General features: G+C 45.0%; 1 protein-coding gene across 1 annotated transcript in view; it reads right to left on the minus strand.

Annotated features, from left to right (window-relative positions):
• The window catches only part of LOC135904973 (uncharacterized), a 75,886-nt gene that overhangs the window by 32,266 nt on the left and 28,265 nt on the right, over positions 1 to 15,355 (minus strand). Inside the window, exons 6-8 of the mRNA XM_070541233.1 lie at positions 9,714 to 9,936; positions 6,071 to 6,227; positions 3,168 to 3,289 (exon numbers count right to left, since the gene is read on the minus strand). Of these exons, the coding sequence (XP_070397334.1) occupies positions 3,168 to 3,289; positions 6,071 to 6,227; positions 9,714 to 9,936 (502 nt within the window). The remainder of the gene's footprint in view (positions 1 to 3,167; positions 3,290 to 6,070; positions 6,228 to 9,713; positions 9,937 to 15,355) is intronic.

Here is a 15,355-nt window from a genome sequence, read left to right on the forward strand (position 1 = left end):
CGAGTGAGCAGCAAGCGAGCCTTGAATTGGAGTCGACGATGGAGATGGCGAATGCCCCTTCTTTGACAAATGCCGCGGCATCCACGAAGCTTGCCTGAATGTTGTGGTTATTGCGGACATGCTCGAGTAGAGCTGTAGCCCTGGCCCGACGTCTGCCGACGTTGCTTGCGGGGTGCATATTGCGGGGAAGGGGCGCGGTGTGCAGTTGAGACCTGATGTCGCTGGGAATCCGCACGGCGTCAGGGCACTGGTCGACAGGATTGAGGCCCATCTCCTACGGTTGAACGTTATGCATTGAAAATAAAGGACGAAGAGGCCACAGCTGACGTGAGAAAACTTTCATACCCCTGTGACACGGCACGTGTAATATCATTCGCGGCCAATGAGATTACGTCCCTATGCTATTTTTATTGCTTCTACACGGGCATGCTGAATGAGATTCGCAGCTAACGCTATTGACCCATTCAACGAATTTCCCGAACTCACGCAAGGGCGACTTATGTAGTCTTGACTACAGGGGCTTGGAAAAAATTTACGAAATCGATAAGCTAAAACGAAATGTAGTCACAACAAAGGTTGTCATAATTGGTGTTATGAGCTGTAATAATTTTATGACGTACAGCACGATAGTTGAAGTAGTTTGTCTGCAGCTAAATTCTTGTTGCCAGTCTCCAAGCGTACGCTATATGACCTCCAGTCGGCCATGTTTGCAAACGCTCATTTGTTTTGTTTTCATTTTATTTATTTATTTATTTATTTCCAAATACTGCCGCCCTACTCAGGGCTATTGCAGGAGTGGAGTACAGTAAACATAACAGAAACAAAAGCAGTTGAACACCATAGACAATAGAAAAAAACAACAACAAAGGGAAGCAATCTTATCGCACTAGTGCTTCTACAGCATCACGCAGTGTCAATTCACGAACAGAACCGGTAATTCATTTCAGCACTCGACAACTCTCGGGAAATAGCTGTGTTGGAACATGTTAGTACGTGCAAAGAAAGGCTTTAGGTTGAGGGAGTGGCAACGTCTGGTTGGAAGAGCACTGGTATATCTGATGTAATCATCAGCAGGTAGTTGACAGCAAGAGTGAGTAATTTCTGCTCATTGTTTTCAAAGTGGTGCCGCGCTAAAGCTTATCCGCCCACTACGGAAGCCAACTCTGCAGCTTCGTCAGTGGAGAATGAGAAGCAAAAAAGCGCACTGGACTGACGACGAGAAGCGTGCGCTGCTGAAAGGGCGGGAAGACCACCTTTTTGCAGGGCGAATCACAACCTGAAAGCACGCATGCCTATTGCGAAGTGCCCGTGTGCGCAAGCTGCCGACAGACATTGCCATCATTCGGGAATGCTATTTCGCATACCTGTGTATACAGGGAATGCAAGATTGCAATGACATTCGGAATGAATGTCATTTACTGTGAATGACATCACACATGCCGTGTGACGGAGGTAGTGTTCAGACTTGCAAACTTCTTTTATTTTGTGTCCAAACTTTTTTACCGAAATATCAGCTTCATACCGGCCAACTCAGTCACGACATATTGTAATAAATTGTGCAGCTTAGGCAGATCCTCAGAATTGATCACCTTTTTAGGAAAAAGGAAATTCGCGTTTACTTTGATTGCAGGAACGAGACGAAAAACAAAGAAACTGCCTACAGCCTATCTCCTGTATTGATTTACGCTTTAAGCGCATTTTCAAGAGACAGATTTCGTCAGCGCTAACAGGGGTCATAATTAATGCTGTCACATAGCTTTTGACGAGACCGTTATGAGATACACAAATTATGACTATCTACACCCCTATGGTTTCTCCTTGTTCGGTGTCTAGTTCACGTGTGCTACCGGATGTCTTTTGTAATTCCGCATTTGGCCCTTGTCAAGTGTTAATGTGGCGTGGTCATCCACGTTTCTCATGAGTATATTGTAGTTTTTTGTCTTGGTTAGTTTGTTCCGATTGCAACATTTGACATTGTCTTCCAGTCTTACATGTACGTATCACAATGGGGAGTCGCGGATGTGCAGTGTTGGTTCCATTTTTTTTTTGTTCCCGTGTATGCGAGAGAGCTCAACTCGCAGGAGGGAAATCGTCAAAAGACATGCTGTTTACTCTCATCATATGTCCTAATTATTTCTGATTACAGTGTACGTTCTGCAGAATTTCCGCACACTTTCTGCATCCTGTGACTACAGATGCTTCATGCAGTATTTGCAGAATAAAAACATGCACCTTCGTAGCAGGGAGGTGATAGAGGCCGCGTCATATGTATGCAGAGTGTGTGTACGTCTTTTGCAGACTCGGTGGCACATTGTCTGTAAATTTTCTGCAGAAAGACCGAAAAGATTTTTGTGATTTCTTTACAAAAATATTTTCTAACGATGCCCCATACAAACACCCCAAATGTGGTATTTTACTCTGCCCTGAAAACCGCCTGTGCATGTTCCGGGGTTTTACACACCTTGAAACTCAGAGTAACCGAATCGGCACGGTTTATCATTTTTTATATGCATTCCTGTATATTCAGCTTTGTACCACAAGCTCTATAAATATGTCAAAAACAGCAATAGCGTCACATATATAAAGGTATGAATTAAGATGCTTAATTGAGAATACATGTAAGAGGCCGCAAAGCTAAGCGCAATATCGCAAAAATATGAAGGAGCGAGGAAAGTGAACTGCGCATATTAAGATATAAAAATACTCTAGGTGTGGGAATAAATTTGCAGCGCAGTCTACTAATGCATTCCAAGTTGCTGTATTTCTCATCATTATCATAGTGGTTGAGCAATTGCAGTGCCAACTTTTTCATTATTAAGTGCAAAAAAATTCCGTAACCTCGATCTGAAATTCTGCAAATTTTACAGCAACGCCACAGAAGTGTCCCAAGGAGTTGGAACTTTCACGTTCACTTGATTAATATTCCTAGTTTACTTGACAAAAACAAATAATGGGAAAAACTAAATGCTGAAGTCTTAAGGCGTGCACCTGCATCTTACAAAGGGCCACGATGCAGATTACCATTTGAGTGAGGCCCTGGCGCAACTAGAAGTGTGGATATGTGATGAAAAGGCTTCACTGGCTAAAAACATTTTTTGTTCATTCTTGCATTATCTTCGTACACTGACCTAAAGTCTTGTTATATGCAAAAAAGTAAGCTTGCTTACCTGAACGCCTCTGCCACGTTCGAAGCCGAGATTTCATCATAGAACTGACTCCATGCCGACGCCATTACGGTGTAGATCTGGCGCTCAGGGGTCTTCCGGTCTTCCAAGTAACTCGTAAGCCGCTGCGAATTATTCAATTTTACGAAAATCAGTCAGCGCTCTTGGACTACTTTAGTGCTGCTTATAAGTCGGCAGTTGTAACTGAGCAAGTCTATCCGGCTTTTTCTATTGTGATTAGCATTCTATGGGAAACTTCACTCAATTTTCGATACGTATATGTATGCTGCCCTTATCAAACGTTATTCAGGCAGTTTTCTACGAAAGAAAGAATAAGAACGTCAAATACTTTGGTGCTGGGACGAATCGAAACCACGTCATAGAAAATTTTCAAGCGCAGGAATCCGACAACATAGCGCGCTGCGTCACGAATGAGAGGCCAGCGAGGAAAGAGTTCTTGCGCACACCGGCGAGCCGCGAATCTCGGAGGCATCGCGCGCAGTTGGCGACGGCGTTACCAGATGGCGCACCATGTGCAGGGTAAAGCACCAGAGAGCTAGGAGCTCGGCTGCGATACACGCTTCCTACGTGATGCGTTTCGATGACGGCGACGCTGTGTCGCTGCATTATTCGAATGATAACCAACCGCATTAACATCGACGCTCATCGTGAGATTGTTTCTGCCAGAATGCTTTTTTTTCTTTCATGTTAAACGTGGGGTTGCTGCAGATGCTGTATCTTCGCGCTACCCAGCTGACGGGGTTAGCCAAATATGACTCATGTGTGTAATAGCTTTCCTTGCACATTCTTTCTTGTCGCGAGAGGCTAGCCCCAACTCTTTTGGTGGAGAGATAAATACTGCACAAAAATAGGTCCATCATGACGTTCAGGGAATTTAGCGGAAGAGAACCGAGAGTCGCCCTTGTAAATCTGGACAAGGTTGGTCTAGAGGTTACTCTAAGAAATTAACTAGATATGGTAGGCATCACCCTGGTACAAGCACGATTACTTATCTATTTATACAAAAATCGTGTGCCTTTTTTCTTAAACAACCAACAAAATGCATTTGGTCACGGCCCAGTAAAGTGTATCGGCGTATGTTTAAACCTCAGCTAAATTTAGCTGACGCACTCTGTATAATATGGCTTCTTATTTGGTGGTTATTTCACGCGCCAGCCTTTTCAATGAGCGCCGATAAAGAAAGCGGTGCAAATACCATTGCATAGCACGCCTGTTTAAGTCACGCGTAAAACACTTGTAGGTATTCACAAAACACTTGCGAAAATACCATCCGCGATTGGTCACAGTCGCGGTGGTTGTACCATTGTCACACTGACCATTGTCGCGAACGAAGGTGGCCTAAAATCCGGCCAATCAAGAAATACATTGAAGTGTAAGAAGGGCAGTAGTTATGTAAATAATTATTTTCATTTGTTTATATTTTTAGGCTAATCCAGAAGTCCGAATGGTACTCTGACTACTTTTACACAAGGAACGACTTGTCGTGAGTAGTCTTTGGTCGGAAAAGTATCGATAATAACGAAAGGAATAATTGCACTACTCTGGTCTTGTTTTATGAATAGGGCCCCAATGACATGTGTCACCAGGAACAGTAAACTTTAAGCGTCAGAACACATAAAAAGGAGCATACAAGCCTGCGTAGTAATCAACGTACTGTGTGTGATTGCCTGAAAAACTCCCATGTTTCTATGCTTCCAAGTTGATATTCTGATGTAAATGCATGGCAGAAGCAACTGCCCATCGACGCGAAAATTCTAAGCAGCTTATCGCTTTAATCATTTTGCGCTAGAATTACTCCGTCACAACGCACCGTAGATGCAATATCATCACTGGGGAAAGAAGGTCCTTATCGCTGCTCCTCGGACAATAAATCGGACAGCGGGAATTTAGCAAATATACAACTGTAAGACGCATCGGCAGAGCATCATTGCACTATGATTTGTAATCCATGGTATTGCCTGTTCATTTCAATGTAAGGATTTTCATTTTGCCTGCCGTTGCTCTTGAAGCAGTCTTCTTTTAAAAACCTTTTCGTTATAGTTCCATCCTTTGGCCGCACGGTCAAACAGGCTATATTTAAGCGCTAAGAGAGAATAATTTTCAATCACTCAAGCGCAACACACGTACGTAACCACACGGCCATGACCCTATTTTACCATATTTGGCCCTTCCGCCACAGACACCACATTCGTCATAATCAACCACGCTCCAGTCGCATGGTACCAAATGGCAGCAAATGCTGCAAACATTAAGGTATATATGTATATATAGCTATCGTTTGCTACTAGGGGTGCGGAATAGCAATGATCAAGACCGAATAGAATAATTTCGGAATAATGAACAGCCATTATGGCATATAATATCGCACGTTCACATCCCGGTATTCTTAAAACTTATCAAGTTTCCATGACACAGTGCCTTATGCAGCATTGTTTATTAAAAGCACAAATAGAGCATTAGACCCAAACAAGTGGTTGCTTCGATGACCAGAGCGCGAATGACCGCGGCACAGCTGGTAAAGTATGGCTACCCAAGTCACGCGCAGCCTGCTCCAATATGGAAGTCCACTTGTTCTATGTCCATACTATGCCATTGGCGGAGGGGGGGGGGGACTTGCCGTACTTTTTTCCGATGTTATATTTGTTTGGGTGCAGTTGCCGTTTTGAGATTTTCGAAAAGTATTACAAAAACATTAACATTTGAGAATACTGACTTTTCGATTCGAAGACCGAATCAAATACGGCACTATTTGATTAGTTATTGGGAACTTTCGAATATTCGCACATCCCTATTTGCAACCGTGAAGACAAATCACGCGCTTCCAGTTTGCACTTAAGCAAACTTCTTTTTCTCACTTTTGTTTTGCGAAAACCTCATATACATACCTTTAGTATGTGCAGCGACTCAACCATTCCTCTTTTGTCGAATTGGTAGGTGTCGGTGTTGATGTAGCCGTAATGGAAAATTCTCTTCGTAAACAACTTGTGCAAATGACCTTTCATGGAGGAGTCCTTCGATGCCGCAGCCGTGCGGCTACGTGTTCTGTTGGATTGAAAATGTAAAAAAAAATACACGTGAAAAACGAATTCTTTCACGGGCTTCAGGAGGCACAAAGACAACACGCATGCACCTGCACGACCGAATTACCCTCATTAAGTAACGACCGCAGAGGGCAGCAGTAATAATTGGATGCAATGACAAATATCAAACGCTATTCGAGCCAAGAGCGTAAAATAACCTCCGCAAAGAAATTCAATTCGACACAGAGTGTTTCCTATGCGTTCGAAATATTCACGCTGTAAACAGAACTTCCTGATCTCCGCAATCGGGGCAAAATAGCACCCAGCCAAGTTTCTTCGTTGAAGATTACTGAGGAAGACAAGACAACGGGATCAGTGAATCCTCAAAGTGAGGAAGCTATACGTCTTTTAGTGGTAACCTGTAGTGGAGGCGCCTGAAATGGCCTAGTGACCTCCGGTCAATTCTTCCAGCGCTACAGATTTAGATGGGAGGCGTTTTAATTTTAGAGATCAGTTGACACTGCTCATACGGCGTAGTTTATTTCATGTTCCCTTTCTGTTTGTTTGTACATTTTTCACGCCTGCTACAGCGCAATGAGCGCTGCAGCAGGCGTGGATTAACAGATGGAAATTGTACACCGTAAAATACGATACAATGAATGAGGGCGTTGTGCTAAGACCATACATCTTGGATAGCAGATACAAAACTTCGGGATGGGCATGAGAGAATAGAGCCAAGTAAGGAATTCCAGTCTTCTATGCAGCGAAGGAAAAAGCTGAATGTCAACATATTAATGCGTGCAAAGTAGGCCTCAGGTTTGAGTTGTGGTGTCGTCTCGTCGATGACTTTGCCACGAGGTTAACATAGTTGTTTTTTAAAGTGTTACGGAAGAATTGAAGATGATGTGCAAGAAATCTAATAATGCTATGCGGCGACGTCAGTAGACCGAAGTTAAATTCAAGGAACGAAGTGCAGAAAAGGGTGGAAAGTCACGATCATAATGGTGACGTATACATCTTACAGCTTTTTTTCTGAATTGTTCCTAGCGCGTTAATCTCACACTGCTTAAAAGGATTTCAAACGACAGATGCGTAGTCAATAAAAGGATGGATTAGCGATTTATTTAGTAATAGCTTATTATCTTTTGGATAGTGTACGACGTAAAAACCACATTTTTAATGCTTTGTTATAAATTATGCAATCAACGTGATTAGACCATGACATGTTATACGCAAAAATGACACCGAGATATTTTTACTCAGATACTCTACACAAAGCGTGGTTATCGAAGGAGTAATGAAGAAAGAGAAGCTTTTTACAGAAGGACATACGGACGATTTTATCAAATTTAATGCTCATTTGCCAGGTGTTGCACGAAGTGCAAAATTAGAAAATTACTTCTGGAGGCGGCAGTGATGATTAGAACAGTTTAAAATTTCATATTGTCACGTGGTGGTGACGTTCAAGAACACAAGGCAATACTGTGAAAGGCAAAATTAACTTATTGGGCGAACCTGCGCCCACAAAAACAGGCTACACTTATAGCACAACGATAGCGGCGAACACGGTCGGCGATCGTCGAAAATCTGGTCAACGGTTCAAGCGCGTCGGCTTTTATACATCAGTCGTCGAATGTTCCAGACTGATCGTTGGGACCCGCGTGCCTTCCACAAAGTTCTACACCATTCCCGTCAGGTGATGAAATCAGATAACATAAGGTTCGGTGACAACAGACAGCGGATAGAAGCATCGATAACTTTCCAGAAACTTCGGATACATACAGGCGCGTCCCGCGCTGTGCGATAAGATCTGTTAGGCGGTGAAACGTGTCGCCCGATAAATATAAGTGCACGCGTCAATATAAAACACAATCATCAGCGTAAAGACGACTGTCAGAAGAGGTGTTAACAGTCAAATCATTTATGTAGATTAAATAAAGCAGTAGCCCAAGAACGGATTCTTGGGGCACTCCAGATGTCACATCAACAGCAGTAGACTCGCTCGAGCTGTAAGAGACATACTCAAAGAAAGCTTGGAATCCAGTGAACTAGCTGCAAATTATTTAGTACAGCGCTGAATTTAGCACGGAGTTTAGAATGTAATACCCTGTCAAATACTTTAGAGAAGTTTATAAAGATGGCGTCAACCTTGTTGCCAACATTAAAGTTAAGGAAAATGTTATGCGTAAACTGAAATAACTGTGTTTGCGCATTAAAACCACACCTAAGCCCATGATGTATGTTAGATAGCAGATTCTTTGATTACAGGAAAATCACTATGTATTCATGAATATGTTTTAATATTTTGCATGACTGCGATGTTATTTAAATCAGTCTGTAGTTCGACAAAAACTGCTTATCTCCTCATTTATAAAGAGGAAGCATTTTAGCTAAATTCCATGAGGAAGGAACAGTGACAGATGATAAAGATTTGTTGAATATATGACCGTCAGGTATCGTGATGACCACAAAGAGTAGCGAACCGAGAATGCATTGTGTATCTCGTCCGGACCGGTGCATTTCTTGGTATCCAAGTTTAACACCAGGTTAATAATGCCTTCATTGTTTAAGTCAATGTCACTGATTGCTTCAGAGCAAACTATAGCGGTGAGAAAAGGCATGAAGTTGTTATTGGGTAAAAATACAGTCGGAAAATACTTCTCTCGTACAAGGTGGTATCATAGCGTAGTTTCAATCTATTTAGACTCTTCTGCAATTTCTAACTTCTGAGCTGCGCACAGATCTGAGCTGCGCACGCGGGCTTGCACGGACACCATGTGCTTTTCCATTTGTGTATTTATTATTTATCACAGCAGAGCGCTCCAGCCCTGCAACTCATACACGTCGCCCCCGAGCGCAGAAACTTTCCTTCTTTTTGAGGTATTGCTCCCGGCTCCTCCTTTCCTTTTTTCTCGAACATCGTTTTCACCGGATCTATTGTCAGGCTCACTTGCCTCGCACAACAGCAGTACGTGTACGCTTACCTTATCGGTTTTATTTCATCAATAAATAAGAGCGCAACAATGCCGTTTCTCTCTTCTGTTTGACTGGTCGTGTCCTGAGCTCAGAACGCAAAGGCTTAGAAATCGACGAAGTTGGGCCCCACTTAAATATACAACAAAGAGAAAGCCGATGTCGGCCTTTAATCCGAATTAGTGTTCGTAATTCTCTTGGCTGCGCTGAGCTATGACTGACTTACAGCAGAGTCCACGTGTAAATCTTATCGCTTGGATCTCGCGTCTGCGATCGCATTTATTCTTCTTCGTCTAGCTGTCGCACTGACGGGGCATGAACGTATTCCCACTCGCCCTATTCCCACTACTTGTCCCTACTCTGCTTGCCTAGCTTAGCGTTGTCTAGTTGCGTCCTCGCCTACCTTCCATTTCTCCACGGCGTTTTTTATCGTTTTTCAGTCTGCTTACTCTCCTCCTGAATATGTGAGGCCGTGGAACTGGCCCTTAACAAAAAAAAAGGGGGGCAGGTCGTCACTCCCCAAGGCCAGGCTCACTTGTAATCGAAGGCGACGCCGTACTCGGTCTTCGTGTGACGCGCCGCGGTGTTGATGAAGTGCTGCACTTCGGACGGGTACGGCCCGCCAAAGTCCTTGGCACGCGAGGCGGGCATCTGCTCCAGGAAGGTGTAGTCGCACACGCCGTCCTCTGGGAACCGAGAACTCGCCTTGATATCCGGCCCATACGTGCACGCCAGCGAGTACGGTGGGATGGGCCGCTCTGTACGCGCAAGGCACGAGTAGAGCAAGCACAAAGATGGAGGGCACATCACGTAGCATCAACGGGAATGCTCTAAGGAGCACTACAAGGATTTATAGGAAACTATTGTTCTGGGCGATAACTACATGCAATGTGCTTTTGATTGGAGTCATCGGTAATGAGATGGTATTGGATGCACGCCCTTCCGCACTTTGCGGTCGAAGCTCTGCCGACGTGAGGCGATGCTCGCGATGGGCCGATGAAAACTTAGATTTTTTTTATGTCGCTAAAAGGAGTACGCGAAGTACTGTTTACATTTGCAGCCAATGTTCCAATTATTGACGAACGAAAATTGATTAGTGACTAACTTAAAACGTAAACTTCCTAAGGAAAGTCAACAATCGGCGATAACGGCAATTAAGCCGCGACAAACGTGCCGGATCCGTAAGCACTTTCAGGCCACAACAAATACTGACTTGCTGGAGGGCAGCCGGCAGTAAAGTGCTGTTTTCCGACATCTATTTTCAATGACACAAAATATATTTATTAATTCACCAAAATATACCTAATACCAGTGCTTTTCTTAAATGTACAAAACCTTACGTTGTCACTACGCGCCTTCAATGTAAACACAGATCCTGTCAGCTAGTCAACTGTAGTAGGTAAGGTAATTCATGCCTACATTTTTGTTTTTCTCCATTCGGTCATTGCACGTTCAAACAAAATGTCTCAAGACAGGGTTTACTTTGAGAGGATGTGTAAGTTGTGTGCCGCGCACACGTGAATGTTTAGTTCCGGTGTTGATGACGACATTGTGTAAATACTAGACTGGCTCCGCGCATTAACAATTTATACAAGCGTTTCCCGGCCAACGAACAATGACACATTCGCTGGTTTTTTCAAAGCACCGCGCACGACCTTGGAGCACTTGGAGGCGCTTTCCTCGTCTAGCTGCGAGAGCGACGGACACACATTTCAGGTCACGTGGTCCCTCCGATTGCGCAGGGAGCAGCTGAACGTACGGCTAAGGCCAGGCTTTCTCCAGCTTCATTGTGGAGAGGCAGCTGCATTGGCGAAAAACCATTCGGAGTGCCGGTATAGGAACCAAACTACCCCAAGCGCCGAGTGCATTAACGGGCCGAAAGGAGCTCGTTTTTTTTAAGTTGTAGAAAGATGTGATATATTGTGAAAGATGCGAAGTTTTCGAAATATCCGGTGTTTCAGCTAACACTTCCCTTTTTTTTTAATTGCATGTGGCAGATTGCACAATTGTAGTGCATGAGCTGGTCTGCTCGAAGAGATGGACATTACTTGAAGAAAAAATTGCAATGCAAGATCGCCTAATTAACAAAAAATTCAATAATCAAATTTTCAGCTACTCACCTCATGGAACATATTGCAATTTAGAAATTCAAGCCGGGGAGGCGGATCCGCTTGGAATGAATTCGCAGGATGACAACCGTTTAGAGAATATTTCCCAAACGATGCGCTCAAATGCATTGGCGTTCCAGTTACTTTTGTGGTTCCATGCATAAAACGACGTTTTGGTAAGAAAGTAAGTGGAACGACAGGGCATTTTCACAGCCATTTTGACAGCGCATGTCTCGTAAATGGTGTAATCTACACATTTATTTTAAAGTCGATACGCCTTGCAATCTCGGTGGCTAGAATTTGTAAATTTCGATATACTCCGCAAGGTAATTAGTTAAAAACATAATTTGTTTTTGTTGATTAGTCGATTATGTAATTCATTTTTTTGTGCAAGTAATGTCCGCCTCTTCGAGTAGACCAACTCATAGACTGTAATTGTGCCATCTGCCAGAGGCAAGTTCTAAAATAAAAATTTATGGGGTTTTACGTGCCAAAACCACTTTCTGATTATGAGGCACGCCGTAGTGGAGGACTCCGAAAATTTCGACCACCTGGGGTTTCTTAACGTGCACATAAATCTAAGTACACGTGTGTTTTCGCCCCCATCGAAATGCGGCTGCCGTGGCCGGGATTCCATCCCGCGAACTCGTGCTCAGCAGCCTAACACCATAGCCATTGAGTAACCACGGCGGGTTAAAATAAAAATGAAAATCGAAAGTGTTCATTGAAACATCCGGCATGTGTATGAGGAGTGTCGCACGATTTCTATATCTGTAATGCGTTAGTATTAGGAGTGTCAATGGGAAAAAGCAATGTCTGTTAAAGTTGGGAAGCCGGCATGAGAAGGGACGGGACAGCTTGAGAGAGTGCGCATATATATATATATATATATATATATATATATATATATATATATATATATATATATATATATATATATATATATATAGTCATATAATGAGAAGCCAACAAACACTGACACCAAGTACAACATAGGGGAAATTGCATGTGGTTAATAAATGAAATATAGTAATGATAAATTAATGGAAATTAAAGTGGATGAAAAAACAACTTGCCGCAGGTGGGAACCGAACCCACAACCTTCGCATGTCGCGTGCGATGCTCTACCAATTGAGCTACCGCGGCGGCATTTCCCCATCCACTTTCTTGGGTATTTATGTGTACTAGTAGAACCCTGGGAGTGTTAGCCAGCGCCCCCCCTCACAGACCTTGGCGGCGGACGTGGAACGTCTTTTTTGCCGCAGGCGTCACGAGAACGTGATCTTTTCGGGTGAAGGCAACTGGACAATAAACCCACATATGCTACCTGAAGGCATCAATGTTGCCGGATTCGAGACCCTCGTTATGTATTACTATTGACCCTCGTTATGTATTATTATTGGTCTCGAATCCGGCAACATTGATGCCTTCAGGTAGCATATGTGGGTTTATTGACCAGTTGCCTTCACCTGAAAAGACCACGTTCTCGTGACGCCTGCGGCAAAAAAGACGTTCCACGTCCGCCGCCAAGGTCTGTGAGTGGGGGCGCTGGCTAACACTCCCAGGGTTCTACTAGTACACATAAATACCCAAGAAAGTGGATGGGGAAACGCCGCCGCGGTAGCTCAATTGGTAGAGCATCGCACGCGACATGCGAAGGTTGTGGGTTCGGTTCCCACCTGCGGCAAGTTGTTTTCTCATCCACTTTATTTCCATTTATTTATCATTACTATATTTCATTTATTAAGCACATGCAATTTCCCCTATGTTGTACTTGGGGTCAGTGTTTGTTGGCTTCTCATTATATGACTAATAAATATCGGGTCCCTCGGTTAACCCCCTTTCTTCTCGTTTATATATATATATATATATATATATATATATATATATATATATATATATATATATATATATGCGATCTTCCAGTGACGGTCTTCCACTCTGAATGGCTCGACCTCATAATCCCGCAAAGCGCTAATTATAGCCAATGAAATCCCCTGAGGCAGAACTTGCGCGGTTAGCGCGAAATTGACAAGGGGAAGGCATGTGCGGTTGCCAGTAATTGTCAGCACAGTGTGCGGCACGGTAACACCACGTGTAACTCCTGGAATTGGTGCGACCACGTAATTACCGTCAGGTACAGCTGGTCAGTACAACAAGTCGATGTGTGTCAGAGTGGGGCGGTAGGCGAATAAAATCCATGCAGCTCAAACAGCTTGGAGGCGGGTCCACAGGTCGGCAAGAAGACGCAAGGCAAAGTAAGCCGGCCGAACAGTCAATGAGGGCAGAATGATTGGCAAGGAAATCCAGACCGAGAATGAGTTCGTGAGGGCAATGCTCGATGACGGTGAAGAGAACGACGGTGTGTCTGTCAGCAATGGTGAGTCGGGCAGAGCACATGCCAACAATAGCGACAGTCCCTCCGTCTCCGACTTGTACAACTCGGCTCGGGGCGGGCGTCAGAACTTTCTTGAGCCGACGGCGAAGAGCAGCACTTATAATGGGCACGTGCGCCCGGTGTCAATCAACGCGCACACAGGAACATTGTCGACGAGAACGTCCAAAAGGTTCTTGTTCGAGGGTAAGCAGAAGCGAGGATTTCGTGCCAATGTCGTCATTGCAGCTTCACCCACAGAAGCTGCACTGTCTAGTTTTCCGGTCGAGGGCGCGGCGAGTAGGTCGGAGAAGGAGCACGGCGCAACGGGGGCGAACGAGATTGACGACGGGAGGGAGAAGGCGAGCGGGAGTAATGGGGTCGTGTCAAAGGGATCGCAGGGTCAGATGATGGAGCGGGCATAGAAGGGGCGAAGGAAAATGATGCGCTAGGGGGACGAGGGTCGTAATCAGAAGAATAGCGCGTCGGAGAAGTCCAGCGGCTGCTGCAGTGGCGAGCGACATGTCCAGTGCGTCGGCAGTTAAAACAGATCAGCTTGTCGTCCACGGTTCACCATTCGGAGGGGTTGCGCTGTCCGTAAGAGGAGTAAGAACAACGCGGTGGGGACGTGCGTGGAGAAAGAGGTTCCGAGCGTTTGGAACGAATGGATTGCAGGTCGACGTTAGACAACTCCTGACGGACGAGGGCCTGGATCAAGGAGATTGTCACCGGAGAATGATCAGATGACGGGAATGAAGGGGCCGCCGGTTGTGCCGCTTCGACCTCACGACGAATGATGCGGGCCAAGTTGTCATCGCGACGGCTGGTGGAAGAGGTCATCACAGGATGACGTAGTAGCTGTGTTGGGAAGTCGGGTGATGTGCTGGGATACCCGGCGGCTTTTAGCATGCTCGAGACGGCGGCACTCCTTGAGGATGGTATCGATGCTGGTGACGTTCGTAAACACCAGCAAATTGAAAGCGTCGTCAGCGATGCCTTTGAGGACGTGATTAACCTTATCGTCCTCAGACATGGTCGAGTCAGCCTTGGCACAAAGGGCCAAGACGTCGAGAATGTACGACACGTAGGACTCGGTCGACGTCTGTACACGTGTAGCAAGGGCTTTCTTCGCATTGGCTTGGCGACCGAATTGATTGCCAAAAAGGTCGCGGAGCTTCTCTTCGAAGAGATTCCAGCTCGAGATCTCGTCTTCGTGAGTCTGGAACCATGCAAGTGGAGCTCCGTCGAGGTAGAAAAGAACGTTCGCAAGCATAATAGCCGCATCCAACCTGTGACTGGTGCTGACACGTTCGTTTAGGCGGAGCCAGTGTCAATATCAGGACTGCCGACTTCGTTGAAAACACCAGGATCCCGAGGGGGGAAAACGGCTAAGTAGGTCGGGGCTGCAGGCGGAGACGGTTGCGTAGATGAAGTGCCGCCAGCAGAAGCCGAAGTTGCACTGTCGCCGTTGCGACCACTGCGAAGCTCCATGATGGGTACGGGGAACGTCCACCTCCACCAAATTAATGTTATGTGCTATGCTATATATGCTATATACAATGCTATATACAATTTATCTACAGCGAGGTCTGCGGCACCAAAGAAAATATACAGCACCTGCTTTGCCACTGTCTACGACATGCCCCAGAAAGACAAGAACTTGCTAACGCTCTCCAAAAACAGGAAAATCGGCCG

The sequence above is a fragment of the Dermacentor albipictus genome, chromosome 6 (assembly GCF_038994185.2).
Source record: "Dermacentor albipictus isolate Rhodes 1998 colony chromosome 6, USDA_Dalb.pri_finalv2, whole genome shotgun sequence".
Lineage (NCBI taxonomy): Eukaryota > Metazoa > Arthropoda > Arachnida > Ixodida > Ixodidae > Dermacentor > Dermacentor albipictus.